General features: G+C 39.6%; 5 protein-coding genes and 1 long non-coding RNA gene across 6 annotated transcripts; 2 read left to right on the forward strand and 4 right to left on the reverse strand.

Annotated features, from left to right (window-relative positions):
- Nucleotides 1–8: 8 nt before the first annotated feature.
- On the reverse strand, nucleotides 9–1832 carry LOC124341148 (cyanophycinase-like). The gene is made up of 6 exons (XM_046794105.1): nucleotides 1489–1832; nucleotides 1085–1420; nucleotides 824–1011; nucleotides 653–761; nucleotides 441–573; nucleotides 9–374 (listed from the first exon to the last, which is right to left on the reverse strand). Exons 1-6 carry the CDS (start codon nucleotides 1615–1617, stop codon nucleotides 70–72), a joined length of 1200 nt encoding a protein of 399 aa, XP_046650061.1. The 5' UTR covers nucleotides 1618–1832; the 3' UTR covers nucleotides 9–69.
- A 401-nt stretch (nucleotides 1833–2233) lies between these two features.
- Nucleotides 2234–4031, reverse strand: LOC124341147 (cyanophycinase-like). Its single transcript, XM_046794104.1, has 6 exons — nucleotides 3723–4031; nucleotides 3320–3655; nucleotides 3041–3228; nucleotides 2871–2979; nucleotides 2673–2805; nucleotides 2234–2599 (listed from the first exon to the last, which is right to left on the reverse strand). Exons 1-6 carry the CDS (start codon nucleotides 3849–3851, stop codon nucleotides 2295–2297), a joined length of 1200 nt encoding a protein of 399 aa, XP_046650060.1. The 5' UTR covers nucleotides 3852–4031; the 3' UTR covers nucleotides 2234–2294.
- Nucleotides 4032–4421: 390 nt separating this feature from the next.
- On the reverse strand, nucleotides 4422–6154 carry LOC124341126 (cyanophycinase-like). Its single transcript, XM_046794072.1, has 6 exons — nucleotides 5957–6154; nucleotides 5546–5881; nucleotides 5283–5473; nucleotides 5112–5220; nucleotides 4913–5045; nucleotides 4422–4844 (listed from the first exon to the last, which is right to left on the reverse strand). The coding sequence occupies exons 1-6, from the start codon at nucleotides 6095–6097 to the stop codon at nucleotides 4531–4533; spliced, it is 1224 nt and encodes a 407-aa protein (XP_046650028.1). The 5' UTR covers nucleotides 6098–6154; the 3' UTR covers nucleotides 4422–4530.
- LOC124341601 lies at nucleotides 5156–11053 on the forward strand. The gene is made up of 4 exons (XR_006918521.1): nucleotides 5156–5245; nucleotides 6683–6782; nucleotides 10383–10543; nucleotides 10629–11053. It is a non-coding gene; the product is annotated as an uncharacterized LOC124341601 (long non-coding RNA).
- LOC124341135 (NAD-dependent protein deacetylase Sirt6-like) lies at nucleotides 6844–9156 on the reverse strand. The gene is made up of 6 exons (XM_046794083.1): nucleotides 8965–9156; nucleotides 8757–8884; nucleotides 8360–8602; nucleotides 8121–8294; nucleotides 7932–8055; nucleotides 6844–7860 (listed from the first exon to the last, which is right to left on the reverse strand). The coding sequence occupies exons 1-6, from the start codon at nucleotides 9028–9030 to the stop codon at nucleotides 7378–7380; spliced, it is 1218 nt and encodes a 405-aa protein (XP_046650039.1). The 5' UTR covers nucleotides 9031–9156; the 3' UTR covers nucleotides 6844–7377.
- Nucleotides 11054–11500: 447 nt separating the features above from the next.
- On the forward strand, nucleotides 11501–14763 carry LOC124340959 (protein disulfide-isomerase A5-like). Its single transcript, XM_046793811.1, has 10 exons — nucleotides 11501–11662; nucleotides 11729–11958; nucleotides 12025–12229; nucleotides 12292–12367; nucleotides 12436–12583; nucleotides 12645–12876; nucleotides 12987–13329; nucleotides 13396–13595; nucleotides 13658–13847; nucleotides 13911–14763. The coding sequence occupies exons 1-10, from the start codon at nucleotides 11603–11605 to the stop codon at nucleotides 14168–14170; spliced, it is 1944 nt and encodes a 647-aa protein (XP_046649767.1). The 5' UTR covers nucleotides 11501–11602; the 3' UTR covers nucleotides 14171–14763.
- Nucleotides 14764–16300: the final 1537 nt, after the last annotated feature.

Here is a 16300-nt window from a genome sequence, read left to right on the forward strand (position 1 = left end):
TTGCAGTGTTTCGCTTGAAAATACAAGTGTAGGTGTACTATGGCTGGCTAATTTTGCAAAAGGAAAAAGCTACACATTTTCACGAATTCCAACTTTAAGATTTTGGTGAGACACAACAGTTATCTCGGGATTACTTGGAGGTATCCCACCATATCCAGAACCAGTTACACGATCAAAGGTAATTTCAAATTTGGGATTTTTTTCATAAGAATAATGGGTAACAACGTCGTCCAGTTTATTGTTAAAGAATTGTGCAGCTGCAGATGCCCAGACACGATCCCTTTGTGAGGATAAGATGTCATTTGAGACTTCTGCATTATTGTAGTACTCGTTATCCTTCAGGTTGGTTTTCCAACTTGCAATTGTGATGTTTCCTATCATTGAATGAATGGAATTCAGCAATTGTTCAGAGTTGCTGAATAATTAGTTTAAATTTATACCAGTAGTAAGATCAATCGTGTCATCCTGAGTAAGATAGTGGACAGATACTCCTTCAAAATTAGTGGTCTCCGAAGGAATAACAACAGTGTTGGTGACATCAGCTATAAATACTCCCCCACGTGTACCAATAACCTGTAACAAACCAGAGCATATCCACAGAAGTTAATATTAGAAAGTAATTTGATTGCTAAGAGTTCTATATTTTCGATACTTTTCCCACTGGCCGTGTATACAGATCCAAAACTAGGAGAGCCATATCTTCATCTAGTCCAAAACCTCGAGTAGTTCCTATATCGCGATCTCGTGAATCTTGCAATACCCTGCGTTAAAATAGGGTATGAATTTTTGATGATCAAAAACGTGCAATTAAATAAAACCAAACCGTATAAGACGAGCTTCTCGACCGCGTTCACTGAAATGTGTGTCGGGAAGCCAACCAGCTAGAAACCCCAATCCACCATACTCATCGTAAGATAGTTCGTCTGGGCGAAGTGGTTTGTATCCACCACTAAAAGCACCATAGGTTAATCCATCGTAACTTGAACCCCCCGTAATCATTACCGTATCGCTCTAAATCGTACAAACGTATATGAAATGTTCGTCATTTTAAAATGGTCGCACAAAATGTTCACTAATTTTTTACCAGACAAGCGGCTCCGGCGCTCGTTCCTCCTACAGTTGCACCTGCTTTGAACATATCTTTCACAGCAGTAAGAACGAGAGTATCTCTGCCTCTAGGACGAAGGGCTTTCAAAACCCTCGATTGATCACCACCACCGAAGAAAAATCCAGTTTGTTGTCTTGTTAGTTCGGCTACAGATGGGTCGTTGGCGTTATTACTTGATTCAGTAACTGGAATGTACGTTGCGTTTGCCGCCCCGTATATGTTGACAAAAATATCAATATAATAGGCTGCCGAGTCTTCAGGATCTGCGGATGCCGTAGTAAAGACACCAATTCTGGCCACACCTCTTCCTCCCTTTTCATAAAATTTCCGTAAAGTTTATTAAACATTTTAAATGGTCACTTGAATGAAATTGTGTGTACCGCAAGCTCGACCACTTTGCCCCAAATTGCTTCATTTCCGTCGTTTAAGTTTCCACCGACCAATACTAAACTTTGAGAAGCAGCAAAGTCAACAACTATTGTGAGAAGGGCGAAAACTAAAAAACCCATCGCAAGTTTTCAAAATTTCTTGTTTTTAAGAAACGTGTGTATAGAACTGATCGTTCGGTTCGTTAATTCATCACTCTGCGTAATAGAAATTTCGGTTCGATGTTTTATACGCAGTTCACTGCTACTTTGAGAAATGGTTATAAAAGATGTCAACTATAGTTTAGACCCAAGTTTTTAAAAAATTGCTTAACCGTTTGTCTAGGCAACGATTCCTTATTCTAAGGTCGAATCAGACTGGAGTAAACATCCACCTCATGTTTACCCAAACGCAGTTAGATATAGATAATAGCAGTGTTAAAACGCAATCCGGGTGTCATGGTGAGTTGAAAGTGAAATAATTATCACACAAAACTCGTCACGTTAGGTAAACGAAGAGTCGAACTGAAAAGGAGCTTAATCGTCTATTTACCTGAATTGTGGTATCTTTTGACCTTTGTATATAGTTAAATAAGTACTGTATGTATATAAATAGATAAAATTAAAAATAATGATGTTCGGTTGTGTCGTCTTTCCTTAAGTTACTTATATAATAGTCTAACATCCATTAAGTAGAGTCTACAAAACTTAAACCTTAAAGAATCGAAATTTGCTCGTAAAAGCGATTGTGCTATTCGAGTTCTGCACTAAGTATATCAGTATATTTATGATGCCACATTCAAAGAGCTATAAAGTTATAGCTATACAGTTTCTCGAATACCAACTTGAAGATTTTCGTGGGACACTAGATAGGTTGTAGGATCGGTAGGAAGATGCCCACCATATCCAGCAGCCGTACGACGATCGAATGTTACTTCAAATGACGGATTTTTTTGAGAAGTAGTATGCGTAACCACGTCATCTAATTTGTTATCGAAGAACTGGGCCGCCGTAGATGCCCATTCACGGCTCTTCCTGGCAGACAAAATGTCACTTGAGACGACAGCATTGGTGTACACCTCTTTCCCTTTCAAAGGATTTTTCCAGCTGGCAAATGTGATATTGCCTTGACATTCACCAATTGAAGGAATGAAACAGTTATCTGTCTTATACTTATGGGCTAGAAATGTTAATTTTACCAGATAAAAGATCAATCGAGTCATCCTGCGTGAGGTAATGGACGATGACTCCTTCGTAGTTAGTTGTTGCTGATGGAGTTACAACTATGTTGGTGACATCAGCCACCAACACTCCTCCAGTAGTTCCAATAACCTTTTACCAAACGTTTTTATTAATATTTCAATGTTTAGTTAAACGATGCCATTCATTTTCTATACTTTTCCAACAGGTTGAGTGTACAGATCCGTGACTACGAGTGCCATGTCTTCATCAACTCCAAAACCTCTTGTTGTTCCGATATCGCGGTCCCGGCTATCTTGCAGGACTCTAATAAGGTAAATTGTGAATGATTAGTAATGGAAAACACTAGACTGTACTACAAACTCACCGAATAAGACGAGCTTCTCGACCACGCTCGCTAAAGTGTGTGTCGGGTAACCAGCCAGCCAAAAATCCCAAACCACCATGTTCGTCGTAACAAAGACTACCCGGATTATCTGGGTTGGGTCCTCCACTAAAAGCTCCGTATACCAATCCATCGTAACTTGTACCGTCCGTAATCATTACACTGTTGCTCTGAATTAGTCGAAGCAAATTTAAGTTTAAATTAAATATCTGGTAAAATTTGATTTCAATTAAAAAAAAACAAAGTTGGCTCAAATGTTACCAGACAGGCGGCTCCAGCACTTGTTCCTCCTACAGTTGCGCCTGCCTTTAACATTTCCGTCACAGCGGCAAGAACGAGCGTCTCTCTGCCGGCAGGTCGTAGGGCATTCAAAATCCTCAATTGATCGCCTCCGCCAAAGAAGAATCCAGTTTGCTCTCTAACTATATCGGCCAAAGCGGGGTCATCGGCGTTGTTGCTTGTTTCAGTAATAGGAATATACGTCGCGCTGGCCGCCCCGTACACGTTTACAAGCATATCGATATAGTAAACCGCCGATCCTTCAGGATCTGCCGATGCCGTAGTAAAGACACCAAATTTGGCTACACCTTTACCTCCCTTTCGGAAAAAATTAAATATGATATGAAACTTAATTTAATTATTTTTAAAGAAATCGTATACGTACTGCAAGTTCGACAACTTTATCCCAGATTGGTGCATTTTCGTCCGCTAAGTTGCCACCTATGAATACGACACTTTGTGGGGTGGCAAGACCAACCAAAGTTGCCAGCAAGGCGAATGATAAAAGAACCATCTCAACTTCTCAGTGAAAAGCTATTGGTCTCACAGCTCGGTCATTTACTACTCCGTTTCGTACAAAATGTGGTCGACTGTTTTATACTACTTTTGATCAAGGAATGGTGATAAAAAAAAGATTGGAACATTTATTTTTGTAATGCATGTCAAAAAAGTATTCAACGACTTTGCTCTCGCGAAGGTCCTAGAATATACGAAACGTCCGAATACTTTTTTTCATTTGTACACGGATCAGACCTGAAGTAAACAAACATTAACTTGTTTACCTTTACCCACACGCAGTTGGGTAGATAACAGAGTTGCAATGCTATCATGTTTTCGTGAGTTGAAAATGTGAAATAACAACAATATGGTACGGCTAAGGGACGTGTTTACCCAGTGTCACATTCTGGGTTTTGTAGTTATTTACGTCTAAGTTCAGGCGATTAGTAGTAAGGTAGTATATTTTTATTCGTCTTATTTAAGCGCGTTAACACTGACAAGTAAAAATATGTCTTTTATACTCTCATATGTTTCCTTTTTCTAGAAGATTTCAAAGTTTGAAATAAAAAAAAAACGAATCCGATCATTTTGATTTTGCAGATAAACAACTGAATCAGTGTATTAGTAAACTACTGTAGAGCCCCTAAAGCTCATTTTCGTGTGTTCTAGGAAAGCGCCAAAAGCCTATGTCACATTTAACCAATAGTTGTACTTTCATGGATTGCAACTTGGAGGTTTTCGTAGGACACTACGAATGTGCTGGGGTCGCTAGGAAAATATCCGCCGTATCCAGCACCATTCAGACGGTCAAAAGTAACTTCGAATCGGGGATCCCTCTCAAAAGATAAATGAGCGATGAAATCATCTCTTCTATTGTCAAAAAACTGGTCGGCAGCGGTAGCCCATCGACGATTCAAATTTGCGGATAGAATATCAGTGGACACGTCGGCGTTCGTGTAATATTCGTTACCCCTCAGGGGAGACTTCCAACTTGCAAATGTGATTTTTCCTAATATCAAATTGATTACGTTAACTTGTGCCCAAATTGATCCACTTGAAAATGTTGATTTTGTATACCAGTGGTGAGATCAATCGAGTCGTCCTGAGTTAGGTAGTGGGCTGAAACCCCCGTGTAAAAAGTATTCTGAGAAGGAACAACCACCGTGTTGGTAACATCAGCAAAAAACACGCCTCCACTAGTACCGATAACCTATTTGTCAATTGCTGTAAAATCTTTTGAACAGAAACTGAAACTAAAAGATGTTTTCCATCATACAGTTCCGACAGGTTTGGTGTACAAGTCCGTGACGACAAGGCCCATATCTTCATCCACACCAAAGCCTCGAGGAGTTCCGATATCACGGCTCTTGGTATCCTGCAACAACCTGTTGGAATTTTTTTTTTTTTAAGGTAAGATGATTTTTATATTTAGTAGCTAGAGACCAACCGAATGAGGCGACCTTCTCGACCACGCTCGCTGAAATGCGTATCAGTTACCCAGCCAGCGTCTAGTAAACCTAGTCCACCCTTTTCATCGTAAGTTAGGTCGTTTGAACGAAGTGGTTTAGGTCCTCCACTGAAAGCCCCATAAGTCAAAGCATCCCAACTAGCGCCACTTGTGATCATCACAGCCGAGCTCTAAAATTCAGTTATACAAATTTCATTCTCTAAATGAAGTATCGTAGGGGTCAAAACGTTGAAATCGAATACTTGGCAAGCGGTCCCGGCACTGGTTCCTCCCACCACTGCGCCAGCTTTTAGCATATCTCTGACAGCAGTTAGAACTAGCGTGTCTCTGCCATTAGGACGAAGGGCTGTAAGAATCCTCAGTTGATCGCCACCACCGAAGAAAAATCCAGTTTGTTGTCTTGCCAGTTCGGCTACGGATGCGTCGTCGGCATTGTTACTAGTTTCAGTAACTGGAATATACGTCGCGCTGGCCGCCCCGTACACATTCACGAACATATCAACATAGTACTCAGCCGCTCCTATGGGATCTGAAGATGCCGTAGTGAATATCCCGATCTTGGCCACACCTTTCCCTCCCTTGAAAGGAAATTAGAAATTAATTATAAAATTAGACCTGCACATAATCTCGTGAATTAGAATTTTAATTCGTACCGCAAGCGTAACGACTTTGTTCCAAATTTCGGCATTTCCGTCGGTTAGGCCGCCTCCAACTAGCACTAGGCTCTGAGAGGAAGTAAGGCCCACAAGTGTTGCCGTTAGAATATTTAATAATAATAGTTTCATCGCGAACATAAAACGCACTACTGAACGTTTAGGTCGTTAGTTCCCTACTGCACATCATATCCCCCAAATGTTGGGTTGCGTGAATAATATTTGACAAGACAAGAGATAGTAGGCTAATGGAGATAATCAATTTGACGTCAAACTAGTTGCATAAAAATAAAATAAACAAAAAACATTCGAGTTTGTACGAGTTTGTACTCGATGTTTAGTTCATATACAGTCAACGAGAAATCAATTCGTGATTATTTCAACATGGAGAAGGCGCAATAAGTTTCGATTTTCTTTGCTTTAATCGAATCATGTTGCTACACGTCTATGAATATTGTACCTCCACTTAAGTTTAGAGGCCTGTTGACTGTTGAGGATGTGTAATCATGTGAAAGGAATACGGACACAGTGACGTGTGTAGATGTAAATATTACAAACGTGAAGCAAGTTTAGTTTTCTGTTGCCTTTTTGCTGTCTAATCATCAGTAGGTAAACATGACAAAAAAAGCGAAAGAAAGATATGAACAGGATATGAAGTGAAACGAATGAAAACGAATTTTTGTTTGTTTTATTTATTTTAATTTTTTTTTTCACTACAATTTGCAGTGACAATTTGAGGAAATAATGCCACGCCCCTGCTCATTTCATCAGAGCCTCTTGAGAAATCACAGACCAGAAACAGATCTCCGGTAGAAATTTGAATAAGGTAGGTGGTCAGTAAATCGTTATTCATTGTAGACATGAAACACTGATGTGATAGTTTAGACTTATCCATCAAAATCCGATTTTATTCCCAACATACTGTAGCGACATTCATTTTGACAATAATTTATTGTTTTTTTAAAGAACAATAAGTTATACAGTAGTTTTTCCTGATACTGCTTGGATTAGAAAAACAAAAGAATATCATATTTTCAGAATTCCGGATCAATTTCTTTCTATTTAGTGAAGGAGGATATAAAAGTAATCGCATTAAAAATCAGAACAAGGTGATGTCTGGCGAGTGGCGACAGATCTAATATCAATACAGAAACGCTAGACAAACTCAAATAAGAGTACGAAGTTGATCTCTTTTGCCTTCAAGATAGTCTGTAGGCAAGCACGAAAAAAAAAACACAGCGAAACCAAAAGTCACGTGAAATAAAACGAACAGAGTAGAAATAAAATGAAAGTTTGGAGGGGTAGGGATTCCACGTTGGATGAGACCGTCTATGAAATGCAATTAACGCGTTGGATTTCTTTATTATCGATAATTTCCCTGTTATTATGCACATTTTCAGTAGCTATGACTTCACGATGGATTACACACTCCCATTTTCTTCTAGCAGCTGAGCGGACTCTTCTTTAACAATTGTTTCAGATTGGTTAACTAGATCGTCATTTTGTTTTTCTTCTTTTAAATTCGTGATTTCATCTCCAGTTTCTTCAACTTTGACAGAGTCCAGCTCCCCATCTTGTTTACTACCTTCTCCACTAGCGTTGGCGGAGTTGTTGGTTTGGCAAGGAATTGGCTTCTCTTGGTTTTTGTCTTTTGTTTTCTTGGCCTTAGGCTCGGCTTTATTTTCCGGGTGTGAGAGTCGTTTGCGTGTTGTACTGACTGCACGAGCCCCGAGTGTCCACTCTCGTTTTGTAAATTCTTCCTGCCACATTTCCTTTACACTTAGCGGTTGACGGGTAGGATCACATTTGGGATCGTAAGGCAACCAAGGGGTGTTCAGTTCTTTGAGCAGTAACTTCATCACGTCATCCACATAAGTATTGATGACCAGATCGGCTTTCTTGTCCTAAGAAACCAATAAAAAAAAGAGGAAATTCAAAATGAACGGCTAAATAAGTATATTTTATAATGAATTACCCATTTTGTAGGCTGCAAATTTATGATGACGAGACGGCCTCCTTTACGTTTCGTTGCTAATGGTAGTGTACCACTGGGGACTATTTGCAAAGTTGTTCCCAAGCAAATACTTAAGTCTGCGACACTTTTAGTTTCAAAATTAAATTAGTGAAACTCTTCATAGTTATTCAACCAATCCAAATGACTAACTTTGAATGAATGTCTGCCAATCCTAAATCTCTGGTTGGTAGTTCGTGTTCCCAATCAAGTATAGTGTCGTGTAGCTTTCCTCTACATGAAAGTTTGCCTCCTTTCAAGGCAGGGCAATCAACTGGTAATTCCCGCTGACCTACAGAAGTTACGGCTTTTCGGCGAATGTACTGCCTGTAAAGCAATATCGATTGTTATAAACACATGGCCATGCCCAAGTTTGTTTTCTTGTTCCTTACCTAGAACACAGGCTACATTGTCCGATGAACATATTGCCATGCAGCTCTGAGAGTTTTGTTCTGTCTAATCCTGATTTTAAATGAAGGCCATCAATATTTTGGCTAACAACATAGTGCAGATAGTTTGTTTGGAATAATGAAATAATCGCCATATGTGTGAATGTTGGTTCTGCATCATCAAACGAAACATTGATTTGTGGTTTCAGGCCTTTTTTCTCCAACGTCCACACACCTTTAGGGCCCCTGTAAAAAAAAGTAGATATAAACTCTAATTACAGTAAAACTAGATATGGGTTTTTGTGTGAATATGTGAGAAGAATACTTATAAAAACAGTATGCATGATCACTATTGTATTTTGCATAGAGTGAATTTGACCATAGTCTTTTATTGGTATACCTGAAATCGGGGATTCCTGCTGGTGTACTTATGCCAGCACCAGTGTGCATGACTACATGCTTAGCTTCTTTTATCCATTTGGCTAAAATTAAAATTTTTCCAGCAACCTCATCCAAACTGTCAAATTTCTGTTAATGACAGAACATTTCTTATTAGTAGGCGGAAAAATCACATCAATAACTAAGAAATTTATGAAATATGATAATACCTCAGGTATTCCTAATTTGCCTTTGTCTTCGTACGGCGATAACCCATCAGCATAATTGCAAGACATGTTTTATATGTAACAAACTTCACTTTGTTTTTTTGTGATTTTAATGAAGCTAGTAAACGTCAACAATTCCCGTACCTAACACAAACAAACTAGCGGCCGTCATTCAAGTCAAACTACACAGGGGCACCAATTTTCTAATAAATAAATATATTGAAATTTTACTTCCACGTAAAATGGGAAAATTATTTGTATTTAAATAAGAATAAAATAAGAGAAGCTTGAAAATTCGTAATACTTTTTTAAATGCTGCTTTCTAAGTAACACCTGCCTAGATGAGCGCGTGTCAAAATTTTTCAAAATTAAAACTTGACTTCAACTTCGCAACCCGCAAAGTTACATTCGTAAATTTCTGTAACTCGTTTCTAGAGATTTACAAACGAGCATTTGCTGTATGAACAATTAATAAAAGTTAAAACAGATTTTTTTAGTATGCTGCACAATGGAAATAGCATTTGTAATATATTTGACTCTGTGATACAATCAGAATACAACAACAAACTTGCCCGGGGAAAACGTTAACGACACGGTAATACTGAGAAATCACTAGGTTTTACACGGTAAACTACATGGAATCCTAGTGCCTGTAAGCTAACTGTAACTCTAAGCATAATGTAGTCTGGGTTTTCAATTATGATTCCTTAACTGATCGTAAGAGACAAATAAATTACCAACATATGTATGACTAGTGGGTAGAAGTGTAGTATGTGTCGTGTTGGCTAAAGGCTACGTCTACAGTAACAGTTTTTACAGACAAGTTACGGTCGTAATTCGGTTTCAACCGAATCTGTATGTCTGTATGTCTGTAAAAACTGCTAGTGGCGACGCACCTAAAAGTTAAGTTAAAAAGGAGAAGGTCGATTTCATTTAAATCACAATCACTGACAGGAACAAACTAGAGAACGTTCGGAAAGCCCTGAAATTTTTATACAAATCAGCAAGAGTTTTGTCAGGATTAGTCGAAGAGCTTTTTACTTAGTCAAGAACATGTAAACTTACTAGAAACTTGTCGGGATTAATTTTCCTTGGGTGATTCCATTTGTCGGTGAATAATGGATAAATCTTCCAAGATTTTGTCTTTTTTATCAGTTATTTGTAGAACAGCCAAGCAACCTCCAAAATATTCGGAAGTAAAGCAATCCTTTCTGCAAAGATAAATAAATTGCGGTAATTTTTTTTTCGGAAGTATATGTTGTTAACCAAGTACTATAAAATCTATAAGCTTATGCGAATTCATTACCGGCACCCGCGATAAATTTCCGGTTGTCGATAAAGGTTGTAGCAGTTCAAACATATTTGATTAAATTGGGCATAAATATTCATGTCATAAACACCTTCACATTTACTAATTTCAGTAAACGAGTGCTTAGAAAGTGGATGCGGAAAAATTGAAATTCCGGGTGGTTGCTCCGCCAAAATTAAAGATGCCATGATTAGTAAAACTACCAGCCTAGTTTTAGCCGATTTGTTAAGAAGTTGAAAAGCCATTGCAGATTTTAAAGCAGCGCAATATCTGGTAACATACAGTCAGCATTAACTAATAAATAATTTTAAAAATTTCTTAGCCGAATGATATCAAATCTGTACATTACCTTTGATAGTGATCAGTTGGAGAACTCTTCCGTCAACAAGATTCCAAAACGTTCTACCGTGGATGTGAGTATTCATTCCAGCTTTTATAGCGTCTCAGAAATGCAACTCAAAATGAATGATGGGTTACACAAATTGTTAGTTAATTATATGATTACCGGAAAGCACGGTTTGGTGCCTCCTTAAACTTTTGTTCATTACATCCCTTGCGCTTGTATCTGCATTAGTCTACTAAATGTGAATGTTGTGGACCATGAATACAAATTTAAAATGAGGCGCACCGTTTAGTGATTATTTTGATCGTGGACGTCATTACGTACATTGAATGCGGACAATTTTATTGTACGGATTCAATGAAGAAATTTCCAAACAACATAATTGTTTTTTATATGCTTGTACAGAACCAGTTAAAGGGTAAACGCATAAATACCGGTAAATTGACGTACTCTATTTTGCAACCCCGCTCTCCTCCCAGCATGAGCAATTTTTCAGAATCTAACAGTAGTTACTACCTGTGGAGCTTCTAACCATAATCATGAGATTGTTAAGAACCCTCGGTTAATAATATTTTAACGAAATACTAAAATTTGACTAAGATTTTTTTTAAATTACTCACTGTATTACATCTAACATAAGACTTTCTTCTGCAGGTAGGGCCTATGCAACATGTCAATGTTCAATGTTTTATTCCCTTCTTGTCATTTTATTATCCCTTCTTGTCATTTTATTAATGTAGGCCTTTAATCAGTGGGAGTCTACCTGGAACCCTAAGTCGCCTAAGTCCCTAAGCATGCCTTTATAAGAATCAAGTTTTCCGCGGTGTGTTGCGTTGTCGTAAATTGAAATTTTTTGGCGTTCTACAGTTGTAGTTGTACTCGCCAGGTGGTGTGTATTGCATTGACGACCGGTTCTTTTGACTGGCAATCCAAGGATGACGTTTGTCTAGAGGTTTTCGAATAATTTTATATAAATCGGAATTTGGTGTATGAGTTTTTCATATTATATCCTAAGTATTTCTACCAAAATGAAGATCACGTTGTTTTTCGTAAGAATTACTCTATATTAAAATCTATTTCGTTTTGTAGTCTAATGAGTGTTTTATTCATGAAAGGTATTTTGCATGTTGTTCTTCAGCTGTTGTGGGAAAAAAGCCGGTCAGAAATCCACCCTCGACGAGGTTTCAGACTTGAAAGAATTCAAAAAGCTTTTGAAGACACGGACAAGTGTTTTAGTTTGCTTCACCAAATCGTTGAAAGATTCATCAAATGTGATCAAGCAATTAGCTGAAGTTGCCGATATTGTTCGTGGAACTGGAACAATTGTTACAGCTGACTGTGGAGGGTACTTTTCTTGTTTTGCACATTTATAATATTTTGTTTTGGCTGAACTTGTTTCATGCTCAAATAGTGAAGGGAAAAAACTCTGTAAGAGTTTAAAAATCAAACCTGAGCCACGAGTACTTAAGCACTACAAGGATGGTGAATTTCACAAAGACTATGATAGGAAGGAAAGTGTCCCATCTTTCATTGCTTTCATGAAAGACCCTGGAGGAGACGCCCCATGGGAAGAAGATGATTCGGCACAAGATATCCAACATTTGGCCAATCCTTCAGTAACTTGAAATATTACTCAATGCAGCATGAATAAAGATTTTATATAATTTTCTATTTACAGAGTTTGACAAAGTTGTTACGAAAAGAAGACAAGAAAGGCATCATGATAATGTTTTATGCACCATGGTGTGGATATTGTAAGAGACTCATTTGACATTAAGTTCAATTATTTGAAATTTTATGTGTTTTTTAAATTTATTTTCAGGTAAGAAGATGAAACCAGACTATGCTCTTGCTGCAACTGAGCTCAAAGGGCAAGCCATTATAGCTGCCATCGATGTAAATCGACCGGAGAATTCTGTTGTTAGGAAACAATATAATATTACTGGATTCCCTACGTTATTGTACTTTAAGTAAGTTGATAATAATTTTAAGAAAAAGGTCATCATACAAAATTTCGAATGTTGCTTGCAGGAGTGGAGCAATGCAATTCACTTACGAGGGTGACAACAATAAAGACAGCATTGTTAGCTTCATGCGAAATCCGTCGCAACCTGCTGAAAAGCCAAAAGAGCCTGAATGGTCAGAAATGGAAAGCGACGTCGTCCACTTGACAACTGCTACATTTGACGACTATTTAAAAGACGAACCGTCAGCCCTGGTTATGTTTTATGCTCCTTGGTGCGGTCATTGCAAGAAAATTAAGGTATGCAATTTGTTTGTTATTTTAATATAAGACACCTTTTCATTTAAATAATGTACTGCTCTCATCACACTATTTAATCACCATTTTGTTTGTTAAAATTAAAAATAAAGCCCGAGTACATGGCCGCTGCCAGCAAACTCAAGGAGCTTGGAATCAACGGAAAACTCGTCGCTGTCGATGCCCAGAAGGAGAATAGCCTCGGCAGTCGCTTTGGCATTCGCGGATATCCGTCGCTTAAATATTTTAAGAACGGCGAAGTGGCTTACGATGTATCACTGAGAGAAGAGGGCCCAATAGTAGATTTCATGAAAGATCCCAAGGAGCCACCCCCACCTCCTCCACCAGAAGCTCCGTGGAGCGAAGAGCCTTCGGATGTTGTACATTTAAACGACGAAAACTTTAAACCAACTCTCAAGAAAACCAAACACGTCTTGGTTATGTTCTACGCTCCCTGTAAGAATTCGATGATTTTCTATGGCTGTTGAATGAAACACTTTTAATACTTAACATTTGTTTTAGGGTGCGGACATTGCAAACGAGCCAAACCGGAATATACTGCAGCTGCTGCTCGTTTAAAGGATGACTATAAAGTCATGTTGGCCGCCGTCGATTGTACAGTTCAGCAAGCGCTATGCAAAGTTTATGATGTCAAGGGCTTCCCTAGCTTTATTTACTTTAGTTATTTGAAGAACAGTCGACCTTACAGCGGAGGCAGAACGGTACCAACTTTAGTTGTTTGCTCTTATGTAACTATTACAATGACAATTTATTGATTTTTTAGGAATCCGACTTTGTTTCCTTTATGGAAGATCCTGACAACCCGAGGAATGGATTGCCTCCAGCACCTCCGAGTCCAGAAGATGAATGGGCTGGCCTTGATGGAGCCCAGCATCTACACCACTTGACGGATAACAATTTCGACGAGTTTGTTAAGAAGAAGGATTCGGTGTTGGTCATGTTTTACGCTCCTTGTAAGTGTGAAAAATGGACAGGATGAATTATCAGGGTTTTCATTTTCATTTTTTGGATGTCAGGGTGCGGCCACTGCAAGTCTATGAAGGCGGATTATGCATTGGCAGCCAAGCAGATGAAGGCGATGAATATTGCTGGCGAGTTGGTCACTGTCGACGCCACAGCTCAAACTGGTCTGCAGACGCGCTTCGAAATTCGTGGATTCCCGACGATCCGCTACTTTTACAAAGGCACCAATTTTTCGGCCTACGAGAGGAAGCGAAAAGCTGACGACTTGGTGGATTTTATGCGCAATCCACCTCGCTCAAAGGACGAACTGTAACAAACTCATGAGCAACTACCGTGCCCTGATTGCTTTGGTAATGGAGCATCCAACATATCCTTTTCCAGTTTTCCGTATGTTGAGCCTGTCTATTCCAATGTTTCTCGAAATTTCTCACCATTCGTTCAGCCTTAGCCTCGACTTTGCAGCGAAATGTCCTTTTTTTCTCTGATTAACTTTCGATATTTTTTGGTAAATCTCAAATGTTAGGATTCGTTTCGCACCAATTTGTGATTTCCTGTTCAGCGTTTGTTGTTGCTGAAAGATTTAACCCTCACAGATCGTGTGCCCCAGTTACCAAAATCCGACTTTTGACTTGTCTCTTTTTGCCCTGTGTCCGCTAAATTCCCAAGCCTTGGCCATCTGGAAGTGCCTTGGATATGGCGACGCGGGAAATGCGGCTGGCAAATGGTAAGTGGCGTTCGTTCTATCCCCCCCCACTCTCACCCCGTCATGTCTTTTTCATTGCCCCTAATTTCGCTCTTTTTTCCCTCTGGTGTGCAATAACGAGACGAGAGAAAATGAATCCGCGTGTCTTTTTTGCGACTGTGCTGTTTTTTGGGGTTGAATAATAATAACTGCATTCCAAATGATGACGGTCCACTCCAAAAAGAGAGAAGGGAGAGTGTGTGTGTGTGTGTGTGTGTGTGTGTGTGTGTGTCGAGAGGAAAAACTCCTTTTGAAGGACGTCTGCAAGATGAAAAGCAGGAGCTGCCCTATCTAATGATAAAATCAGATACTTGTCGGTCGATCCTTTTTTAATGAATTCGGTCGTGCCTCGTTTTTATTTTTTATTTTTAATTTTCTTCTCTGTCTCTCCATAGTGTCGAGCAGCTTGCCGTCAGTTTATAGATGGAAAATTTTTCTCCTTGGTTTGTGTCTGCTAGCCTCTTGAGGACGAGTGTGTGAGTGTGTTTGTTTGTGGAAATGCTGGTATGAACTGTGGCAGACCCCTCGATGGTGGTGGTGGTGGCTGGGGCCGGCATAGCGCGCAGTGGATGGTGGGTTGGCGGATGGAAGGCGGGCTGAGAGCAACTCTCATCTTGTTCTCGCGCTCGTCCAAGGATAACCTTCGCGACCTGGTTGCTACGATTACTTGGTGGGCACACACACACACACAACCCCATCAGCTCCTCTTCCATCCGCCGCGCCTTAAATCCCCCTATTCCTTTTCCTCCCGTTTAAAAACAAAAAAAACGCCGGCCTGACTTTAGTTACGTCTGCAATGTCCTGCACTACTCCATGGGTATATATAAATATGTATTTCTTCTCTCCTTCATATTCTTATTTATTGAAATCTCAACATTTTTTTTATTTTCTTTCGACTTGACGGCTGCTGTGTGATGCAGTAGCCAGTCTGTTAAATAGATTCAAACTACTGTTGATCATTTCCCCCCCTACACATTTTTTTACCCACTAGTTGATCGCAGTGAGGCTGACTGGAGGAAAAATAGATGTCCGAAAAATCCTGCCACCACGTTTTCCTGCCCAGTGGATCGGACTTGATTTTTTGGGGAACTTTCGTCCCCCGATTTGGCCGCTGATTTCGATCGGGTAACATCTGCTAGGACTCTAATGGCCCGTTTTTCTCGTCGCGCTATCAACACATGGTCCATCCGCGTCCCGTATTGTGTGTGGTTGAGTATCACGTTACCCGAAAAAAGAGAGAAGTCTGTCTGGATGTTGCAGTGGGTCGGTTGTGTAGTAGAGAAGGACAGCATTGCCGAGCTGATTCCACACCACACAAGTTTTTGATAAACACTCAACCGACAAACCGTCTCTCGCAAAGTGACGAATCAGCTTTCGCATGCCGTCATGAATGATGTAGGGTAGCGCATCTCTTAAAAAAACAAATCACGCTGTCCCAAATTGTCGGATGCATTCTCTGCGGTCCGGACGGTGCGTTTTAGGGGCGTCACATTTGAAACAAATTTTTTTATTTAGTTGGGCAATGTTGATTCAGAAGACGATTCATCTACCATGTCTCTCCTAGGTCGGAGCCTACAACCGTAGTCGGCGTGCAAGTCTCTGCTGGAGCCATCGACACACCACCCACGTCTTCTTTCTCTCTTACTCTCTTTGGAAACGCATAATCGCCCGGCCTGCACCACTAATCAAGACTGGTCGAAA

Source organism: Daphnia pulicaria, chromosome 5 (assembly GCF_021234035.1).
Source record: "Daphnia pulicaria isolate SC F1-1A chromosome 5, SC_F0-13Bv2, whole genome shotgun sequence".
In the NCBI taxonomy this organism is placed as follows: domain Eukaryota; kingdom Metazoa; phylum Arthropoda; class Branchiopoda; order Diplostraca; family Daphniidae; genus Daphnia; species Daphnia pulicaria.

Excerpts from the sequence above, each read along its gene's own strand:
- LOC124341148 (XM_046794105.1), bottom strand. The coding sequence starts at position 1,617 with ATGGGTTTTTTAGTTTTCGCCCTTCTCACAATAGTTGTTGACTTTGCT. Across the intron at positions 1,421-1,488 it reads GCAAAGTGGTCGAGCTTGCG|GGAGGAAGAGGTGTGGCCAG; the intron begins GTACACACAATT and ends TTTTATGAAAAG. Across the intron at positions 375-440 it reads CACGATTGATCTTACTACTG|GAAACATCACAATTGCAAGT; the intron begins GTATAAATTTAA and ends ATTCAATGATAG.
- LOC124341135 (XM_046794083.1), bottom strand. The coding sequence starts at position 9,030 with ATGTCTTGCAATTATGCTGATGGGTTATCGCCGTACGAAGACAAAGGC. Across the intron at positions 8,295-8,359 it reads CAATGTAGCCTGTGTTCTAG|GCAGTACATTCGCCGAAAAG; the intron begins GTAAGGAACAAG and ends ATTGCTTTACAG. Across the intron at positions 8,056-8,120 it reads TTGGCAGACATTCATTCAAA|TGTCGCAGACTTAAGTATTT; the intron begins GTTAGTCATTTG and ends TGAAACTAAAAG.
- LOC124340959 (XM_046793811.1), top strand. The coding sequence starts at position 11,603 with ATGAGTTTTTCATATTATATCCTAAGTATTTCTACCAAAATGAAGATC. Across the intron at positions 12,368-12,435 it reads TGCACCATGGTGTGGATATT|GTAAGAAGATGAAACCAGAC; the intron begins GTAAGAGACTCA and ends ATTTATTTTCAG. Across the intron at positions 12,877-12,986 it reads GTCATTGCAAGAAAATTAAG|CCCGAGTACATGGCCGCTGC; the intron begins GTATGCAATTTG and ends TTAAAAATAAAG.
- LOC124341147 (XM_046794104.1), bottom strand. The coding sequence starts at position 3,851 with ATGGTTCTTTTATCATTCGCCTTGCTGGCAACTTTGGTTGGTCTTGCC. Across the intron at positions 2,980-3,040 it reads CGAGAAGCTCGTCTTATTCG|AGTCCTGCAAGATAGCCGGG; the intron begins GTGAGTTTGTAG and ends TTACCTTATTAG. Across the intron at positions 2,806-2,870 it reads ACACTCAACCTGTTGGAAAA|GTTATTGGAACTACTGGAGG; the intron begins GTATAGAAAATG and ends GTTTGGTAAAAG.
- LOC124341126 (XM_046794072.1), bottom strand. The coding sequence starts at position 6,097 with ATGTTCGCGATGAAACTATTATTATTAAATATTCTAACGGCAACACTT. Across the intron at positions 5,882-5,956 it reads ACAAAGTCGTTACGCTTGCG|GGAGGGAAAGGTGTGGCCAA; the intron begins GTACGAATTAAA and ends TTTCCTTTCAAG. Across the intron at positions 5,474-5,545 it reads GTGCCGGGACCGCTTGCCAA|AGCTCGGCTGTGATGATCAC; the intron begins GTATTCGATTTC and ends ACTGAATTTTAG.